The sequence below is a fragment of the Numenius arquata genome, chromosome 16 (genome assembly GCF_964106895.1).
Source record: "Numenius arquata chromosome 16, bNumArq3.hap1.1, whole genome shotgun sequence".
Taxonomy (NCBI): Eukaryota; Metazoa; Chordata; class Aves; order Charadriiformes; family Scolopacidae; genus Numenius; species Numenius arquata.
In genome coordinates this window covers 7,949,251-7,970,681 of record NC_133591.1, presented here as the reverse complement: position 1 = coordinate 7,970,681, position 21,431 = coordinate 7,949,251, and the positions used below count along the sequence as shown (strand labels likewise).

Genomic DNA, 21,431 nt, shown 5'->3' with positions numbered 1-21,431 from the left:
AGTTGTTTTGGAAGCTCTGCATATAGAATCATTCTCTAATCTCTCAAAGTCCAAACTTTGGTGGAACAAAGTTGTTAAAAAATTGACTTTCAAAGAACCTAGGTGTTTTGCATAGGTCTATAAATACCAAGTTCATGGCTTCATGCTGATTTTTAAGGTCTCTGATTTTTTTACTCCAGTATACTTCCACAGCTTTTATATAGTCTGCATACTGCACCCCATAATCTAGAATAAATACATGATTTCTTAAAATATCTCTGGACTGAATTAACATACAAAATATTTCATGGCAGGTGACATATACATACATAGCTTATTTTTTCTTCATTTTCTACAGACGTAGAGAGAATGTACACACAAAGTTTTACAAAAGTGATTGCATTCTGCTGTAATTTGTGGATAGTGCAGTGCCAATCCAAATGTTGCATAAGATTTTCTTTGTTGGAAAAATCACTGGCTTTTTGAACTTGCTTTCCCTTTTTTGGACGAGTTGGGTTTGTGGGTTTTTTAGCATTTTTGCCGATGGCCTCTAGGTGTCAGGAAGGATATTTTTCAGAATATGTAACTCATCTTAAATTTGTCTCAGCACAATGCTATCTTTATAAAACCCTTGTGAATTCCACCTCTCTTCTTGACAAATAGGCATGCGTTTATAAATAGGAGCCCATAAAGCCACATTAGTGGAGTTTGCCAATTTTTAAGAATATAAACACTTCCAGGAAAAAAAGCAATCTGTAACTGTGTATAGAACACTCAGTGTACTCTAGAAACTTCTCAATATTGTTACAAATTCATTAGTAAACCACTTCTTTTTTTCTTGCAAACAAAATGGTAATACTACCTAATACTTTATTTTGGAATAATTAAAATAGATTTCTAATTAAAAAGTCCCTTATCATAGCATTTGAGTGCCTGGCAAATACTTATTTTGTTGTTACCATGATAAATTACTACGCGGAATCTAGTTTTTATCACCCGTTTTATCATCATTGTGTAAGTGTTCAGTTCAGAGGATCCACAAAACATCTCCTCCAGATAACCCCAATTCAGCAAAGGCAACAATACACTTCCAAGCACTCATCAGCAATGTTAGATCACTATCTAAAAGATTAGAGTCCGTAAGACATCTCCAGGTAATCAGCAGATAATTACTTTTAAAAGATCTTTACATTTCCTGTATCTTGACTTGGGTCACCTGGGAAGAAACTTAGCAACCTACTGATGCAGATAAATGCACAAAGTAAAAGGCAGCCCTTACTAAGGAAGATGCAAATGGGGAATGGCACAAAAGGTAGAGCTGGAGATAAAGAGAGTCATAGAGCTAAACAACATGTTTGGATATAACTGCAACAGGGTCACAGAGCTAAACAGCATGTTTGAATGTAACTGCTATATCAGTAGGAAGCAAAGTGATTTTGTAAACTGCAAACGAAGGCAACAATATACCCAGGAAAGCAATGAAAAGGAACAGAATTGTACTTCCCAGTTAAAGCCGTGACTGCGGAAATGTCTCTGGAACATGAGCTCAGGCAGGAATGAAGGTCTGCACGCTGGTGTTCAAGGCGACACAGGAAATTGCACTGAAAGGTTTGAAGAGGAAATTAGTCACTTTCAGCATGGATAGGTAAATGGATCCTACAGTAGCAAAATTCAATCAAAATACATATTCAGAAGACAAACTTTATTCATTCTTTCGCCAAGTAAAACAGGTCTGACTCTAAGTTTCATTAAGAGACTACGCTCCTGGAAGAGAAGCATTTACTGTGTCATTGATGAAGGGCAGATGTAGATCTAAATTTTTTCAGAAAACAAAAATTCAGCAATTTACTGTCATTAAAGCAGCATACATCGGTAATTCAGGATCTTTACATTCCTGATCCAGCACTGCAATAAAATTCTTTAAATATATGAGGCAAATTATGCATTGGATTATTATGCTCAGTATCCAAAAGTAACATTTTTAGAATTTACAGTTACTGAACATGTAGCCTAGAACATCAAGCCTGTCTGTGATAGAACTGAGATACTAATAATTACAGGTAATTGACTATAGTCTGAATTAGTACTTTTTAGCACATGCCCCAGAACACAATACCATGAAGGACTTTCTGCCTCCCGTATTATGTGCATGCTCTATTTATTAGAAACTCCCAGCCCTTTAAGACATACCTGTTGTACAGATTTCAGACTTTGGCAAAGTTTTGGTGGTTTTACTACAGCCCTAAACATCACTAACAGGCAGCGTGTATTAACACATTTTAGTTGAAGAGTTAGTCTTCTGCTCTGTGGGATGGGAGTGTGCACCTTTCTCATGGTGTCCGGTCACGACACGGGTGGCTCTCAGCCATTCTGAGGGCACACAGCAGACTGCAAGCCGTTGCTTCGTGCTGTGAGATGGGAAAGGGATGTGTCTGTGGCCTGTGAGGAGCAGAAGTGCCAGCAAAGAAAGGATGCCACCCGGGCACTTTTTAGGCTGAACATGAATTACATGAAGTCCACTTGAAGCCTGCCCACATCATGTACCAGAGAAAAATTAAATAGAATTAAACTAAAAAATAAACATATCAGAATTTTTTTTTTTTTACAACTTTTTCTCTCATGACAATCTCCCAAAACTGCGAGTGTTATAATTTCTCGTTGGACACCGCTCCCTCAGGACGGAGGTTTCCTCACAGGTACCTGTGGTACCGTCCAGCCTCCTCGGTTCTCCAGCACTCCCTCTCGCAAGGCGCCTCTCTCAAACATTTCTTTTTCTTCTAAACATTCTTAAACATGGCCCCAATCTGCTCATCCATACCTTCCCGCCCGCTGCTTCGCCAAGCTCAGCGCAGCCGCCCGCTCCCTCACGGCCTCGCCGTCGGCAAGGCGGGGAATTACCTCAGGAGGGCGGCACCGCTGCGCCCGCCCGAGCCGCCGGCCTCGCCGTGACGTCAGCAGCGCTAGGCGGGCTCCCCAAGGGGATGGTTGCCGCGCCCGCCCGCCCCTCTTCCCGCATGCGTGGCGGGGCCGGTGGTTGCCGTGAGGTTGCGGGGGGCGGGACGGGGGGCGCGGCCGCCGCCCCGGGCACGGCGGAAGGAGCGCGGGGAGGTGGAGCGGACCGTCCGCAGCGCCCGGCCGAGCGGGGAGGGAGGGAGCCCGCGGGAGGCGGCCCCGGTGACAGCGGGCCGGGCGCGGGCGGCCCTCGGCGGCGAGCGAGGAGGAGGAGGAGCAGCAGCCGCCGCCTCCTGGGAAGCCGCGGTGGGGCGCGGAGCCGCTGCGGGGATGAAGGACCGGCTGGCCGACCTGGCAGAGGTGAGGGTAAGGGCTCGGGAAAGGCCGGCAGCGGCGGGGAGGCGGGCGGCGGGCTGAGCCGAGGAGGGAGGGGGCAGAGGCGGCGGGGTCGGAGGGCCGCGCGGGCCGTTATCGCCGCCTGAAGTAACGGCGAGCGGCGGGCTGGGCCCGGCCAGCGCCTCGGCCCGCTCCCCGCGGCAGGGAGGGCCCCGGCCGCCGCGGGCCGCGTTCCAGCCCCCTCCTCGGGAGGGGGGCGGCTTCCTCCCGGGAGCTGGCAGCGGAGCTGAGGCTGCTCCGGTTTTTATAGATCACCTTCCCCTGCTTCCTCCTGACCTCCAGCGCCTTCCGAGCCTCAGCGCTTTGAACGGCAGATAAACTGGATAATAATGTTGTTTTCGAGCTGGCCGGGGTGTAGTTGGGTAGATTTATCTGCTTGGGAACTGTTCAACCAGCGGTGCGTCAATAAAGCTATCTGCTGATTTTATTTTCCCTGTGTTTACAAAATGGTAGCTGGTTATGTTTATACGCTCCTTGCCTTTCCCTTATTTGTGCTTTGGAGACAGTGTCCTAAAAAAGAAGGGAGAGTTGGAGGGAGGTGCCATCGTGTCTGTCTTCAACAGGATATGGCTTGGTTAAAAGAAAGGAGTGTTTGACTCTTTCTTTTCCTGAAAACAAGTGGAAATGGAGAGCGCACAGGAGTTCCTGTGGTAGTTCCAGGACCTACATATATGTAGAAGTTGGTCTGTGCTGAGTTCCGTGCAGGTGTGGGGCTTGTTTGTCTTAAAATTGAGTTCGTATCTTCTGGATCACAAAACGCATTTTGGAAGCCCCGTCTCTAAGTGAAGGAATTACCAGTCTCTTCGTCTTTTTCTCCAAAAGGATGAATTGGCATCTGAAAAGTTTTCACATTGTTAGATTACAGTATCTTTACTGGGAAAGATGTTTCAGAGTCACGCCAAAGAAATGTGTCACTTCTTTTGGGTGTAGTTACTCCCTTTTCCTATTTCTAAACATCTCCAATGTTGTGGGAATACCTGCCAAATTTCAGTGATGGGGCTCGTTTTCCAGAAAGAGGAAGCAGCAAATGGTGATCTGAATTTTTAATTTATAATCCATAACAATTAGACATCTTTTGTTCTGACTGAGGGGAAGCAGCCGCAGTCCCTTGTGTGGTCTGTTTGGTTTTTTTTTACTTTAAAAATAAAACAAACCCTAACACCCCCCCTTAGATACTGCTAAATGTTTTTATAGGAACTGTACACAGGGGTTTTTAAGCCAGCCTTAGTATTTGACATCTGAAAACATTACTGTACTGCAGCGAGCTGCTACTTTCAACACAATGGCCAGTATTGCTGATTTCACTGCCTGTAGAGTTAACAAATAGCTTAGAGTCTTAAAATTGAAGTTTTCTTCTTTCGAGAAGAAAATACTTAAACATAAAATGAAGGTAGAAGTTACTGACGATCCAGTCTGCGTGGTATCGCTTGAAAGTGTGTAGTTGACTCAAAGTTTTGAAAAGTTGCATACCCACGGGAGATGGCTTTCATAAAACTTGATTTCCACAGGGAATTCATGGAAGTAGCAACTTACATCTTTATCTGAAATGTCGAAAAAGGTCATGTTTTTGTGAAGTGATTTTTCCCTTACTAGTATAAGTGCTTTGAATAGTGATCCTTGGTCACACATGAAGATTGCTTTGAAAAGGAGTGCATAATGTGAAGAAATAATGCATTAACTTTTGTTTGCCTGTTTTTCAAACTGCTTCAGTTTGGTTAGTGTAGTTCCATTGTATTTTGTTTGGCTAAATCATTAAGTGAAGGGTAGAGCATATACATTGTGGTTTTGAATCAGGCCTGGGCCTGCAGAATCTTCAGGAATAACTCTGCCTTGCCTCTTTCCCTTAGTGTAGGAATGCCGTTGTGTATTGCTTTGGTTGTACTTGACATGTAAGTTGCATCCACCCTGTTATTCCTCAATGACCCAATGTGAAACACAAGTAGTTTAAGAGATCCCAGTACTTTAGCTAGTCCGTACTGACTCATTTTAACTAAATATGGTATTCCCTTTAGCAGAAATGTGAATTTAAGTTTATGTGTCCTCATTTCTGTGTTCCTGGATTTTATTTGACAGCAAGCAAACTATTTTGTCATTAAAAGTTATAATGTTTTCCTAGATTTCGCTTTATAAAGAAGAGGGAGAAATGTTACTTATCGATGTTTGTGGGCCATTAACATCAAATTATCATAACTTTTTGATATGTTTATTGATAGGCTGTATTAAGGCAGGTAAACAGCACTAAAGTGATTGCTGGAGAAGTTGTTGAAGATATGCAGATTATGTAGTCTTCACATAACGTTGCTTCCTCTTATTTTCTTGCTAGAAGAAATCTTGTAAAGTACATGCTTTTTCAGAGGATAGAAACTATAATTGTATTTGTCCATTCCTAGGGGATTATTTTAATTTCATTTCTAAATTATTCCAAGCAGGCCAAAATTATTTTGGCTCTTTGAATCGTCCTTTAATGCAATTAATTGGACAATTGGCCAAATCTCAGACTGGTTTTAGTTATTTTGAGCACAAATGAGTGTAAAATTAAAGGAAGAGTAAAAAGTTCTCTTGGATCCAATACACTGTTTTGAGCAGTAGTTGATAGTAGATATTTAGGGAAGAAAAAACAACAGGGCAAATACCTAGCGAAGATTGTGTAAAACATTCTCCCAGCCTTCAGTGGCTTGCTGTTCTCGGTTGCCAGTCCATCTTAAACTGACTTTTAAAAAGCTGTAGGATCTGTGCTCGGACACTCAGTTCAGCACATTCAGCCAGTGTCAGATATTAAAAACAGATGTCCTTTTAAAGGTCTGTTAGTAAAATTCAGTCAAACTTTTTTTGTTATTGTTGTTAAATCATTTATGAAAGAGGGAGGATGTAAACCTTCTCTGCTTAAGTGTGGTTTAGATCTGAAGTTGGGGGTGCGTTGTTCATGTGGCTCAAATCACCATCTTATTATATGCTGAAATGACTGCAGAGCTGTCTATTGAAATCTATTTTTTGCTTGATAGGTGAATCATTTTAAATACATGCTTTTTATATTTCTTTACTCTCGAGTGTTACTGAGGATATCTTAGACATAACCTTTGAAAAGTACATTTATATTTATTGAAGCTTTTTTTTTTTTTTTAAACAAGGAACTGTAACTTGAGCTATAACTGCATTGACTTTTTGTAAACTATTTCTTGGGCTTTCACCTAGTGCCCCCAAAACTATTTAGGAATGAGTGAAGAACCACAAAGTCACAAAAGTTAAAATTGGCAGAATTGGGTGGTGTGGAAAAAATGCAAAAGGAACCTTTCCAGAAGGAGGAAAACATTACTGAGTTCTCTTTTTTCCTGAGTTAATCTCTTGCATTAGTCTTTGTTCAAACATGGAATTTTCTGAAGATGAGCTATATGTTTCCCATATCACAACAGCGCAATTTCTTGTAGACTGTTACCATATGATGTTTTCTGGTTGTACAGTAATGCTACTAAATATGTGTTAATGATTGACCTGCCAAAGCTGCCTGACAGATCTCCTTGGCTACTCTGTTATAAAGCAATTTCTTGGAATGCTGATGTTATAAGGAGAAACTCCTAACACACTGTCACCCACTCTCTGGGTCTGATTCATTGGGATGGTGGTGGTCAGCTGCTACCCTCGCAGCCCGCCAGAGGAGTATGCCTGATCTGGACTGAGAAACAACTAACTTTGATTGGAATTTCAAGGGCAAGTAATAGTCATGCTTTTAGGTCAAAAGTGGTTTTCAGTTTCAGAGCCCAGCAGTTAATTTGGTGAGACATCTCAAGCTAGCCTTCTTTCTGCAGTTCTGTAAGGTATGGGAAATGTCAAAAGTTTCATAAACCATCGGGATACCTCCTACTTGGAGCTGAGAAATAATCCTGTCTGAATAGCTGGATTCTGTCATATAAACCAGCTTTTAGGGAACTTGATATATTTTATAAGTCTATGAATGTTTATGGAGTTGGGTGGCCCAGACTCTAAGTCCCAAGGTCAAGTTATGAGCTGCAAACAGACTTCATTAGATTGCTCTTGGCGTTGATGTGAAGCTTTTTTTGTGCTACTGTTTATACTGAGGAGGTGAGGTCTAGGAGAAACAATATGTTTCTGCTAAACTTGACGACAAAAGTGAGTTCTTGGTTGAATTGTGTGTTGGTCAAAAGAAGGTGCATCACTTAAGTTGAAGAAAGTTGGCAAATAAGCTGAATGTTAGGTAAGTGATGATTTAAGAATGTCGAGAACAGAGGTTGACAAGTCATTAGGTGTCTCCAGTGCCGATGTTCAAGGTAGGCTGTCCTTAAATCCTTCAACAAATTGTAGGCAGCCAATTGGTTTGTCAATGATGCCATTGCAACCAAATGTGAAAGTGAAACGAATGTTGAGCTGACTGCAGGGTGGGAATCGGGATTGCTTCCTTCCAGTCTGGCATCCACAAACAAGACTTTGAGTAAGATTTTTTATCTTTCATTTGTTTAAGATTTACCCCAGTGTTTAATGTTTTACTAAGGTCTTCGAACCAAACCAAAAGCTGACACGCTTAGTCTCTTAGCTGATGCTATTTTCATTATTCTTAGTTCAATTAACTAAATACAGGATGTGGTTATAAACAGAAAGATTATTCTTTACTTGGTAAACGTAAGTGGAAGGTGTTCTTTTACATAGATAATAAAATGAAATGTCTTTAAAGTGTAGCTCATTCTTAAATACTAACTTACAACTGGTAGCTTTGCAGCACTGCAGTCTCTGGTGTGGGTAGAAGTTGGGTAACTTCACTTGGGCATAGTCTTTCTTGATTATTTGTATTAAGCAAGACTGTTAATTGATTACAGTCCCCAAGGGCAGATTCTTTAATATTGAGTTCTAGCAATCGTCTTTCCAAAATGCTAACTGAAAAGATTCTTTAATGACACACAGCTCATTATGAGTGGTTGGAGGGTGGTCCAGGAGAGCAATAGCATCTAAATTCCTTTATTTCAGTTGAGACGTTATGGTTTCCCTGAGCATAAAAACCAGATGATTTCTTAGCAAAATATTGTCATAGGGCCTTATGCACTCCCTGAATTGTCAGGAAACGAACTGTTACAAAGTATAAGTAATAACTTTCCTTGAAGATTTGGGGCAGTCTTAGTAGATTTTGATATGTAGGTCATTGTTGAGTATATCCTTCTTTATTAGATAATAGCAATGTTTGACATTGGATTAAACCGCAGAATTGTCATGCCGATAATACACATCTCACCTAATTTAATAAAACCAGAAACAAAACACTTATTGGGTAATAGGGTCAGGGTTTAGGAGCAGAAAGTGAGTGCTAGAAGGTCAAAGGCAGTGGGGCTTGTGAGCAAAAAGGAGTTTTGAACATGAAAATCCCTTAATGTTACCTATCTTGTAGGTGTTGGGTTTTTTTCTCACAGATAACTCATTGACTTTATGATAGAGTAATATTTTGTCCTAATTTTGATTCAAAGCAGTTCAAACAGTGAGTGCTGTACAGACGGAGCTAGAGAACACGGAAGCTGGAAGTCTTTGCCTTTATATGATGCATGTTAATTCTCTTCTTCTGAGCAAATTTGAATCTCAGTTATTGTTAAGATCCATATATTCTACTGGGCTGGCTCAAGGGTTAGGGAAGTGTGACTTGAGGAACATATTGGGCTGTGAGATCCTGTCAACATGAGCTGCTGTCTCCTTGGCTTCTGTTCTAAGGGTCTGTTGATGATGTAGTACAAGTATAGGTTAGTGTAGCATAATTACATCTAAATTGGTTTGGAACGGCAGCCTCGAAAACACCCAAGGGCAAAACTAGTAAGCAGATGTTGATAGCTTTTTATTCTAGCTTTCATTAGATGTTTAGCTTATTTCACCACAAACAGTCACCAGCACCCCTTAGTATTTCTTTGAGAGGGCTTGATTTACTGTCTCAGGAAACTGAATATTATTTTCAGTTCACGTTGGACTCACTGTGGAAGCATCCTTGTGATATGAGAGAACAACTATATGCACAATTGTATTTTAATAATTTTTTGTTAAGTAATGAAAACTGCGACCACTCACAGACTGGTTCTGTCCTGAAGTTGTTTACAGAGGAGTACCTGCCTTAGTATTCATAACTGCGTGGGAGCTGGGTGACTTTCTTTGGCTTATCTGCTTATTTGTTTTTAGGTTAGAGTCCTCAGAAGAGGAAAACTTACTTTTTTTGACTTGGCAGACTAGTGACAAGAATGTGTATGCAGTAGCAATGCAGAGGAAGTCATAGTTGTTTCAGAACAGTATCCTGAGTTTTACTTCATAGATTATTTTTTTTGTTGTCTTTTACAGTGTAAAGGAAATGAAGATGGGGAGACAGTTATTGTTGAAAAAGACCATTTTATGGATGACTTTTTCCAACAGGTAAAGTTAGAGTTTTCACCGTGCGTCAAATCCTACAGTTTTCTCTCTGTGCCTTTTAATTTCTGTAATTAGGTTTAACAATTCATCTATACACACACCCCAATATGCTTTGCAATAGTGTGGCAAATTGAATGTTGGTAGCACTTTTGCTTGTTTATTTCAGGGTATTTTCTGTCTTTACTGCATAGAAGTGTTTTTAACTCCCTGTAAACAAAGAATTTGCATATAGAACTTTAAAATCTTTTTTATTAAGAATAGTAGCACTTAAGTTTTTTGCTATACAGAATATTTGCTATTAAGAATACCATTTTTTCTTAAAAAAGAGTGCAAGCTATTTAAATGTCAACATTTCTGTCAGATACTTATAAATGTTGCAATGAAATGCTTTACAGTTTTTATTACCAAAGATTTAATTTTAAAAAAAAAAATCTTTACCTGGAATTACTCTAAAGTTTTCATTCCCATATTTCTCCTTCTCCAGGTTGAGGAACTTCGAAATAATATAGCAAAAATAGCACAAAATGTGGAAGAAGTGAAGAAGCAGCACAGCATTATCCTGTCAGCACCAAATCCTGAAGGAAGTGAGTATCACTTTTTTTTTTAGATTTCAGATATGTGTGGCCGGATATTCTGAAAGAATTTTTGTTTTAGCTAGCTAAAGGAATAGAACTTCAGGTGTTCAGAATGCAAAATGTAACACTATTTATTTAAATATTTCCATATTTAATATCGAATTAATATTTTCAATTGCTTTTTTTACCTTTTTCAAGTCTCATTGGAGTAAATACATTTTCAGAATATTTGTTGCATCATCCAAACCTTTGTTAGATCAAAATTCAGTTTAATATAGTATCTTGAAATTGATTGTGTCTTCAGAAACTTAGGGGCTACTTGCGTTCCTTTTAATTAGTGAAAATGTTGAAGTTGTCAACTGAAGCTCATACGGTAGCGTCGTCTTCTTCTCTTTAGTCGTCAGTAGGGGGAAGATCCTGTTTAACGCTAACACTACAGCCAACCGCTTCAGTGGTAGTAAGAGTTCCATGCTGGAGCCCTATTTTTAGAGGCTGTAACCCCAAAGCTGAAAGCTAAGATGTGCTTTCTGAACAGAGAATTCAAGTTTAGGGAACTCGCCAAGAAACGTGGAACCTTCTCTGTTCTCAGCGCTTCTTAGTTCAAGGCTTGTCTGGGTTTGTGGGCAGGGTTTAAAGAAAAAGGAAGAAAAGGTGCTGAGAGATTTTTGAGGAATGTTGCAATGCGAGCTTAACATTTATCTTCTTGTTGATGAAAACTGAACTTTGGATGTTAGTTTTTCTTTCCCCTTTTTTTCTTTGCTTATGGATGCACATATGTTTGTATTCTTACAAATTATTTTGCAGACTGCGTTTTGTCTTAGCAATCATATACAGTCAACCTCAAGTTTAATAAGGGTTCATCTGAATGCTTAAAATCTGTGGTCTCAGCTCATTTATCAGCTTGTGTTTGTATTAAAAATTGTGGTCGAACTGTGCAGGAACATGACATTGTTTTTAAGTAGTGTGTGCTCTTGTGAATCTAGTGTCTTCAGTAAGCCCAGTAACAGAGATCTAGCTGTGTTCTTCATAAATACTCTGTAGAGTATTCCTCAGAAAATATAGGTAGTGCATGGTACAGTTACGGTAACAAGGTAAAAGCAATGAGTCTGTGATAAACAACAGAACTAAACCCACATGAGATAAGTCTGTATTTTCACTTGATAGACTTCAGTGAACTTTCATGCAACCAGCAAATGAATATTGCCCTGAAAGTGTTATGTTAAGAAAAAATGTGGCATATTTTATCACCTGGTTTAGTTGGTGATTTGGCAATAACATTTCCCAAGTGTAAGGGCCTGTCATAAGAAGCAGGCATCTGGTAGTATGCTGTTATAAAAATCATATTTAAAATACTTAAGAGTAGAACAAACTTCTCTGCATGGTTGTATGAATACCATTATGAGATTGCAAGGAAGAGTTGTAGATGGTTTCTGGCTTACTATTAGCAGTCATTAACATGTCTTAAAAAAAAAAATAATCTTTTTGTTTGTTTGTAAAGGAACAAAGGAAGAACTCGAAGAACTAAATGAGGAAATAAAGAAGATAGCTAATAAAATTCGAGCCAGGTTAAAGTGTAAGTTTTGAGGAAAAATGAAACTACTGTCGCCTGTAATGATTCGGGATGGTAGCAGTGTTACAAACTTAATGCATTGCAGCTGAACTTCTGAACTATAAAAGCTCCATTATGTATGCATAAATTCTATTGTACAGCTCATTTTTTTTAAAAAGAAAAGGAGAGAACCACCTCCCTGCCAACATGTACAGCCCGTGTCAGTAACACTATCATCCTCTAATTTATTCTTCCTTGGCAAGCTTCACCCCTGAGAAATACCAGGGTATGGCGTTCATTGTTTAAACTGTAGAAGCAGCACATTTTGTTATATCTTTTGAATTTTTTCCAGAGTAATAGACAGTAGTGTTACTCCGTTAAGAGTATTGAAGTAGTTTTTGTGCTTTAAGATCTGTACCAGTTATCAAAATTATTTTAATTTCTTATAAATACATATCACTGCCACCCCTCTCCTCGTCCTGAAATGTTAAACATGTCTGTGGGATCCTGTACATGAAAAAAGTAATAATTAATAGTATTTACAAAGTAACTGAGCTACACTATTAAATACTTAGACTGAACGTTGACTCATAATATTCTTGTATTGTTCTTAGCTATTGAGCAAAGTTTTGATCAGGGCGACAATGCTAATCGGACATCAGTGGACCTCAGGATTAGAAAAACACAGGTATGATCATTTCGTAAGCTTAAAGAAAATAAAGGATTCTAGTAAATTGAAGAATGAGTTTCACTTTTTTGAAATAGTTTCAGAACTTCATGTTCTGTTTTGTTGGAATGTACATACCACTTTCAGTTGTTGTGCAGTAGTATTTGCTGTATCAAAAAAAATAAACATTTTCGTTCCACATTTTTAAATCCTCAAAAAACAGCACTCTGTATTAGCTCACAAGTTTGTGGAGGTCATGACGGAATACAACGAGACCCAAACTCTTTTTCGAGAACGCAGCAAAGGTCGGATACAGAGACAATTAGAGATAAGTAAGTGACCTGAATACACTTTTTTTTAACGAAATTAATTGTATTGTTAGTACCTCCCTTGTTTCTTATTACTTAAAGATGGTACAAAGCATTATACATCTTGGACATCTTGAAGCTTGTGAGGGAAAAACGGCATAAATTCTTTGATACTACTCTTCAGAGCAGCTGTAAAGAAAATAGAGAAAACTAACTTAATTGTTTCTTTTATGTTGAAAGTTATTAAAGTATCTTTTTTTTTTGTTTAATTTATTTCCAATGTTGCAACTTTCAACACGACATTAAGAAAAGCTTCTTTCTGAAGATAGCAAGTGTTAGTAAAAGCCATTCCAAAATTAACATGCTAGACAGGACAGCATCTCTTTTTATGCTATGCTATTTTTTGCCGTAAGTACATAATACAGCTGACATAAAATCAGTGCTGCCGCTAGATGTAGTCTAAACATTTGTTGACTGATTCACATTTGACTTATTTCATCATTGATTGTTATGAGGAGCATTAGAAAGGTACCTGACTCTACTCTGAACTACAGTATCTACCTTGGAAGGTGTCGTAAAAAAATCCATAACGTCTTGTACCTGAAATTAGCCTTCTTGAATATCTCCTGTAAAAGCAAATACATATATTGTTGAAATAGGAAATGCAAGCAGAAAAGTTGGTAAATTATAAGAAGACTTTGCTTTTCACGTGCTTCTCAAGTTTGTCATTAGGCGCTCATGCTAATGGTTCAGTTCAGCATTTCAGTGAAATTTACTGGGCAAGTTAAAGTCGTCTTTAGCCATACATTTGAGGGGAGAGACCCTAACACCTCAGTACATGGTTCTTTAAAGTTAACGTTGTTATGACCCAATTACAGCCTTCAGCTTTTCCTCAGCGCTAAAAATTCTAAAGTAGCTTTTGCAGCATTCTTGGGTATTAACATCGGAAAGTAATATTCAAACTGTAACTTCCATCTGATAGGACAGAATTATGTAAGTTATTACAGATGTTCAACTTATTTTACATGGGAAGAACAGGGAATTGATATGTAATTTTTAAAACTGTACGATACAAATCACTTGAACCTGTTGTGTAACTCCTAAGGCATTTGTCATACCAGTGTGATCAATAGTATCCCGTTTGCTTAAACATGCAATAATGAACTACGTAAATTGTTAGGTGTATTACTAAAAGTAGAAGTGAAGTTGCTTTATGGGTAATCATCTTCTCTGTGGAGTATGAATGCAATCCTGTGTTGGTAAAACCAAATTTATGTAAAGACTTTATTGCCCACACGGTGGAGAGTAAATTAGGTGCCAATGTGACATGATTAACAGGTAAATATTGAATGTCATATAAATACTCTGTATCTGAAGTTCTTCCTTCTGAAGAACACACCTCTTAACAATATTTCATATGTACATTGTAAATGTTTCTGATCAAACTTCAATTTGACCAACAAAACCCTAAAACCAAACAACAAAAAACCCCACCAACCAGGAATCCTTCATCGTAGCTTTGAATCTACATTTTTCTGACTATTACTTGATATTTTCTGGTTTTTTCATACGCAAAATGGCACTTGGCAATGGCTAAACACTACATTGTTTTATCCTGAAAAATGGTCAATATAAGAATCTTGTTTGAATTGTCATCCTTCTGGTATGGTAAAATTTCACATTCAATAACGAGTAAGTGATATTATGTGACATACTGTTCTTTTTATCCTAGCTGGAAAGACCACCACTGATGAGGAACTGGAAGAAATGTTAGAGAGTGGTAACCCTTCAATCTTCACTTCTGATGTATGTATTTCTGGTCCAGTTGTCTCTCTCCTATTCTCCTGCTTCTGCTATTTAGAAGTGTGTCAGGACATACTTACTTACCTCTGTATCTTTTTTTATTCTCCTGAAGATTATATCAGACTCTCAAATAACTAGGCAAGCTCTAAATGAAATCGAGTCACGTCACAAGGATATTATGAAACTGGAATCTAGCATACGGGAACTACATGAAATGTTTATGGACATGGCAATGTTTGTTGAGACTCAGGTAAATGAACCAATTCAAACATGTTTACGTAAGTGGGATTTTTTTCCCTAGTCTTCTTCCTTGAAATAATGCAGAAATAATTGCTTATGTTCAGATAGTACAGACTTATAGTGTGTTTTTTACTGTGATTAGAATATATGAAAGTTAATCACTAAAGGTTTGTTGGTTTGTTTTAGACAAACTTACAATCTAGATGTACTCACAGTATATGCTATGAATAAATAAGCATACGCTTTCTTTTCAGTTGGTATACTTAATATTTTCTTCAACATGCTTATGCTGCAATATGCTTGAACATTTTATGCATGTTTAAGTAAGATTAGCTCTCTCCTGGAATGTTGGCTAACATCTAGGGAATTTAGGATTCTCACAGATGTGGTAAAGGACTACTGTGGTAGAATAAAATGTGCCTTAGCAAGGATGTATGCAACTTGCACATAATACAACGGTATGATTACCTTTATAACTAACCTGAACGTAAAGGGATTGACAAGTGATTTCTTATATTCATAAGCTTTGTCTTAAAATGTACGTAAATTCGTTCTATTTGTAGTCTGTATGTACCGATTATCTTGGAAAAATATTTTTAACTTCTTAAAATTCTTTAATTTATTTAGGGAAGTGAAAAGAATAATGTTCAGGAGATAAACTTTCCTGGAAAGAACTACTTTTTTTTAATTGGGTTTTGTTGTAGAAGTCCTGTGTTGCTTTGATATTAAATACATAGCCAAGGCAAATTGGTACCACCTTTCTTTTGAATTAGAAATGAATGAAAGTTACTTGTGCATCATTCTTTAATGCTTTGCTGTTTACTGCTGCTGATTATTTCTTCTGATGGACAGAAACACAGGTAATAGACTTACTGTAATTTTTCACCAATCCTCCATTTCATTACCAAATTTCATTCATCATAATTAATTTGAATTTTTTGTGTTGACATTCTTGATTTTGAGGAACATTTGAAGTTGCTATTATATGTGGGTTTTTTCCTAGATAACAGTTGAACCTTGTGTCAAAGTAGTCAATATCCTTTCCCACTTCCAGGCACATAAGGGATTTCTGATCTGTGTAGTTTTGGCTGTTAAAACATACCTTACATTCAAAGGTATGTTTTCAGGTGTTCAGTATTTGTTCCTGCAAAAGGGAGAAATACGCCTTCCCTGCCCATGAATATTCCTTGTTTGGTTAGAACTTTGAGCCCTTCCTTCTCATTCCCTTCTTCCTCTACTCATCAAAGCAGAAAAAATGTCAGCAATTAATATGTACATTATTCACTTGTTTAAAGTGATCATTGATGTTCTATAGCCTTTCTTCTCTTAGGTTCATTAAACAAGGATCCATGGATTCCAGTAATATTTTTTTTTTCTTCAAAATTTCATTTTAAGGGTGAAATGATCAACAACATAGAAAAGAACGTGATGAATGCATCCGATTACGTGGAACATGCAAAAGAAGAGACAAAAAAGGCAGTTAAATATCAAAGTAAAGCACGAAGGGTATGCTATCTATCTGTAATTGTACTAGTCAGTATATTAAATTAGCACCATATGAAGCAACCTTCAGTTTTAGTTGATTTTGTTGTTGTTCTATTCAATCCCTCAAGGTAGAATTAACATACACATGTTACTTTTTTGTAGTTGTGGTATTTAATATTGGTTTAGAAAACATTGTTATAAATTAGTATACGACAGAGGAAGATTTACCAAAGGATTTTACAAACAAACAAAAAAACCCCACAATCCAGAAGAAATCAGAAAATTTCCAATGTGAATTAATTTGTTATAGTTGATATTAAAAATTTATTTTACTAGCAGAGAGTAGAAACGTCTTCTACTATAAAAACAGATAAGCAGTTCATGCACAGCTAAGGCTATGTTTGCAATTCTCCATTTTAAAAAACTGTCATTACAGAGGTAAAAACCCCAAAAGAAAAATTAATATATTACGCTAGTAGATAAACTCACAGGTTTTTCTAATCAACTACCATGATACCTTAAATTATTTAGACTCTAAATAAGCTGAAAGGTTTTTGGATCTCTGTTACTGGTAAACTTACCTGGAGTAAAAAAGCAGTAAAATAGGCAGGCTTACTTTTTTAGAATTCCATCTGTAATTATTCTTTTTACAGATAACTACTTTTGTACTCTTGTAAAAGTACTAGATTAGGGGGATCTTCCCTCTGGAAAGACGTTAAAGCACAACATTCAGTTTTGTGAACGAAGTGAACGTTCAGGCATTTTCCATTGGCATGGAAGTTTGTTCTGTGTTTCAGTATATTTCTTCCCATTAGAAAATAATGTATTCTGAAATCAACCTATCAAGTTATTTATTTTTATATTTTTTTAACTGTATGATTGCAGAGTGAATGAAGTGTTCCTCTGACGTTGTAATTCCCCCTTTAGAGATGCTGTGCAATTTTGTGAGGCTTTTTATGGCAAGTTGGATTTGAGGGAATAATGTATCTTTATGTATCTACATAGAGATAATATGCCTGTTACATTTACAAAAAAATACTTAAGTGCCAAAAGAGGCCACTTTATGTATTTATAAATTGTAGTTCTCTCATCTTTGATAATTATGTAGGCATTAATCAAATTAGCTTACCTGTAAACACTTCTAAAATGTTTATTCTTATGCGTGCAAGAGTATACAGATAAATTTATCTCAATTTGAGAATACTATAGGCTTTAATAAAAGAGTGGATCAGAAAACTTAGTACTTTAAAAACTGATAATAAATACAAGTCTTAGTGTGCTTAATATTAAAGTAATAATATCTTGTTTTTTGACAGAAAATGTGGATAATTATCATTGTGTCATTGGTGTTGATTGCCGTAATTGGTCTAATTATTGGTTTGTCTGTTGGTATTCGGTGATGCTTGGATAACCTCAGCATGCATGACTTCCTGCCAGAGTGGCAGTAAGTAACTAATCAACTAATTTTGCTCCTGTTTTGCTCTGGCAACTTGTATTGTTCTACTAACCCTCAATATGTGTACAGCTAGTACTGGGGGGGGAGGCTTGAGAGATACTGATGCATCTTTTCTCTCTCTGCATACTGTAACCATGCTGTGCATGTGAATATTGAAAACTGACATCTAGTGGTAAGCTGCTAAATTTACAGAATGCAATCACTACCTAAGACTCATAAACACAGAAAGAAATAAGACTAAAAAATCCAATTATTGTCTCGCAGTCCTTTCAGTGGTTTTTCTTTTTATACTGAAAGTTCACATCAGCAATTTGCACTAAGATACGGAGTACTAGGTACACTTAGAACTTTATTAAATGGCGTTTTCCATGGTTCTAAGTAGAGCTTTCTTAAAAGTAGGCGTCTACATGAAGTTTGCCATTATGCCTTGCAGAATATCCTAAAATTTCTTGCATCAAAGCTGTTATTTATTAATACTATTGTAAATGGAACAGTGGGAAATAACAATCTATTTGTAAAAGGAAGTCTGCAAAAATTCCAACTGGAATTTTAGGACATAAATTTGAGGATTCTTTCAGTCTTCATGGTTTTGCTTCACTAATTTACAATTTCTTGTCAAAATAACACCTAGCCAAGACTAAGTAGAAAATAGCAGTTAACTCTTCTGAGTCCAATAGAAACTTAACTTTTTATATGTAGTATCTTCAAACTATATATGAAGTGCTATGAGCGGAATGTCATTTCAGCCAGCTAATTTCCTCTACTAACACTCTTGATATTGAAGTTTTTCGTTTTGATGTTACAGTTTCTTCTCAGCTTTGGTTTATGGGCAGATAACAGGATTTACGGTATCATTGCTTTTAGTCAGAAAAACCTTACCTAGTGTCAGACTTTGCATTTATATACAACCCATCCTTTCGTGTTTTCTTCCCAGCCACGCCCCCCCGGCCCTTGCAGCTCTTCTGAGCTATTGACCTACACAATGTTTTTACTGACACTTTATTGAATTCCACTAAGTGTGCTGTTGTAAAGGTTTGAGCAAGCTACAAATATTTATCCAAGGAGGGTGGCAGTAAGCAGTGTTACTGTACTTAGACTTCGCCTTGATAAGTAAACATGCACTATTGCATCTGTTTCTATACATAGTAATATTTGCGGATGTTGGGTGTGAGTAATAACAATTATTCCGTGAAGCAAAATACAGAAATGTTACACAGATAACTCTATCTCATAACTATGGTTACATGTTTGTTAGAAAAGAAAGACTAACAATAGGAAATCATAGCAGTAAGTTTTCTTTAGAAAGAAAATCCAAACACTCAGATTAGGTATCAGTATTAGTAATTTTATGTGGCTCTGCACACATTTAAATAGTTCTGTATCTGACACGGTATTTCAATCTCAACTTTTCTCTCTCTTTTTTTTGCAGAAATTGATGTTCATAATTGTATGTGTAACTGTACTGCTTCTGATCCTTGGAATTATCCTAGCAACAACACTATCATAGCAAACACATTCCAAGAGTTACGAACCTGCAGAAACTCCAAAACACATCTTCAGTAAAACCAAACCTTTTTTCATAAATGATGCCTTACACTGTTCCATGATGATGACCTGTCACTAATGGTTAAAAATGAAAACAAAATCACTCTTAATGTTTACTCGTAAAGGAAGATCAGAATGTATTAGGATATGTATGGATTTCCATCATAAACTATACATTCGTAAGACTGAAACTTGCTCTCAATTGTTTTGTACTAAAGTAACTTAGGATTTTTTTTCATATCAGTGTTACAAACAATTTAAATAGGGAGTTGAGAGACTATTGAGTTTTGACTGTTTGTTTTTTTTTCCTGTTGCTAATATAATTCTAATAACGAATTTTAGCATGTTACCAGTGCTGCTTTTGTTAGCACTCTTGTGAACGTTTTTATGAGGTGCAGCCATGTCTTTAAGTGTATTAATAATTTAGTCACCTTAACCTATCTAAGCTTTATACTTAAAAAAAAAAATTCTCCAAGAAGTGCTAAAATATTTTATCTTGAAAAGACTACTTATTTAACTGTCTGCCTATTGCATTACACTTGAGAAGAAAGAAAAACAAAAACCTTTTTTACACTTTCCAGATTTTAAAATTTTTTTTCTTTCAGTGTGACTAAGGTTAATTGCTTTACATTTTTCCTTGCCTTCTATACTAAAAAGTTAGTTGCAACATTTCTGATAAAAGAATGCAGTAATGAAGCACGCTGAATTTCAACCTGAGCAGATAACTTTACAAATAATCCTTGAGCAAAGGAAACTGATGAATTGGTTCAGCCTTAGCGTTCATCTGAATGTGACAAAAATCACGCTTTCTCTATAAAGCCAAGTCAATATTTCTTATTCAGAAGCTTGCTAACATTGATGTGTGAATATAGCACAGAGGGATAAACTCCCTCAGAAAAGTCTGAAACGTAATACAAACTAAGACACTGATTTGTTATGAAATGTGTTATGTAACATATATGAAGTGTTTTAGTATATACATACCTGTTGTAATGCTAGCTTGTGAGACTTGAAAGCTTAAAAGATTTCATATGTAACCAAATAACTGCATTTAATGTTACAGGTTATTTTTGTATTTTGTGTGTAAAATATTTGTAACGTGAATTTTTGACTTCTCATTGTTTAAGGATTTCCATGTAGATATGTAGATATATTTACGCTGTAAGAAAATTAGAGGGAAGTGTAACGTGTGCCTTTTTAAACACAGTGTTTCCAAATATTCAACTATAATGTTAGCTGCAATAACTCTGTCCTAAAAGGTTAGAATCCTTAAACTAATGTTTTCTTGAAAGTGTCTGAGATCAAAGTTACTCAGTAAACTATAATTCAGTATGTTGACTTAATGAAATTCAGCAAAGTTTACAATTTATGTTGTATGTATGAATATTCCTGCTTTGCTGTCCAAATACACTGTGAATGTGCTGGAGCTATTCTGATGTCAAACATGTTTTAAAAAGGAAAAAAAAAAAAAAATTATTGGTCTTTTTGCAAGTCAGCCATAAAGAAGTCACTTGAAAAAGTTTGGCTTCATTAATGAACAAATTTCTTTACCTCTAAATCCAGAACACTCACCGATGTTTGTGAGGAAGTTTACATGCAAAGTAAGGAAAGATTGATTGCCTTAGTACTCATTCTAGGTAAAATGTATTTTTATTCTATAGTTTTCTAGATTTTTATCAGTAAATATTATTTATACAGATACACAAATTGGATTGGGGGAGTAAAATCAGTTCTGCTGTTTAAAAGCTGGTTACTTAAAATGACCCCCAAAATCCCATCATGTTGAATTTTTTTATTTATAATGGAATAATTTGCCCATCAAGACCAGAAATTTGAATAGGCCACTCCGTGCTTTTTACTTGTTGTTCTATAGCTGCCTCAATGAGTTTGTTCTAAAACAAAACTTGTTTTTCATGTGAACCTCTTTGTTAATATTGGAGGGGAATAAATCTCTAACCTATGCACTAATAAATTTATCTAAGCAAGTATCTTGTGGCTATTTTTATGTTTATGATGTTATTGTGACCTTTGTGAATATTTCCAGCAAGTGTTTGATTAAGGGTGGTATGTTTTTGATCAAGGACATATGTCA

At 36.9% G+C, this 21,431-nt stretch overlaps 1 protein-coding gene across 2 annotated transcripts; it reads left to right on the top strand.

Moving 5' to 3' along the window:
• Positions 1–3,095: 3,095 nt before the first annotated feature.
• On the top strand, positions 3,096–21,326 carry STX2 (syntaxin 2). Of its 2 annotated transcripts, XM_074159874.1 has the most exons (11): positions 3,096–3,291; positions 9,643–9,714; positions 10,196–10,295; positions 11,785–11,859; positions 12,450–12,523; positions 12,726–12,834; positions 14,543–14,616; positions 14,726–14,863; positions 16,249–16,359; positions 17,655–17,703; positions 19,224–21,320. In XM_074159874.1, the coding sequence occupies exons 1-11, from the start codon at positions 3,262–3,264 to the stop codon at positions 19,355–19,357; spliced, it is 966 nt and encodes a 321-aa protein (XP_074015975.1). In that variant the 5' UTR covers positions 3,096–3,261; the 3' UTR covers positions 19,358–21,320. The 2 variants fall into 2 exon arrangements, with proteins under 2 accessions (XP_074015975.1, XP_074015976.1); XM_074159875.1 differs by lacking the exon at positions 17,655–17,703 and having other exon boundaries at positions 19,224–21,326.
• Positions 21,327–21,431: the final 105 nt, after the last annotated feature.

Bases quoted from the DNA above. Each gene is read 5' to 3' on its own strand.
- STX2 (XM_074159874.1), top strand. From the start codon at position 3,262: ATGAAGGACCGGCTGGCCGACCTGGCAGAG. The intron at 9,715-10,195 runs GTAAAGTTAGAG...CTCCTTCTCCAG, and splicing joins TGGATGACTTTTTCCAACAG to GTTGAGGAACTTCGAAATAA. The intron at 14,617-14,725 runs GTATGTATTTCT...ATTCTCCTGAAG, and splicing joins CTTCAATCTTCACTTCTGAT to ATTATATCAGACTCTCAAAT.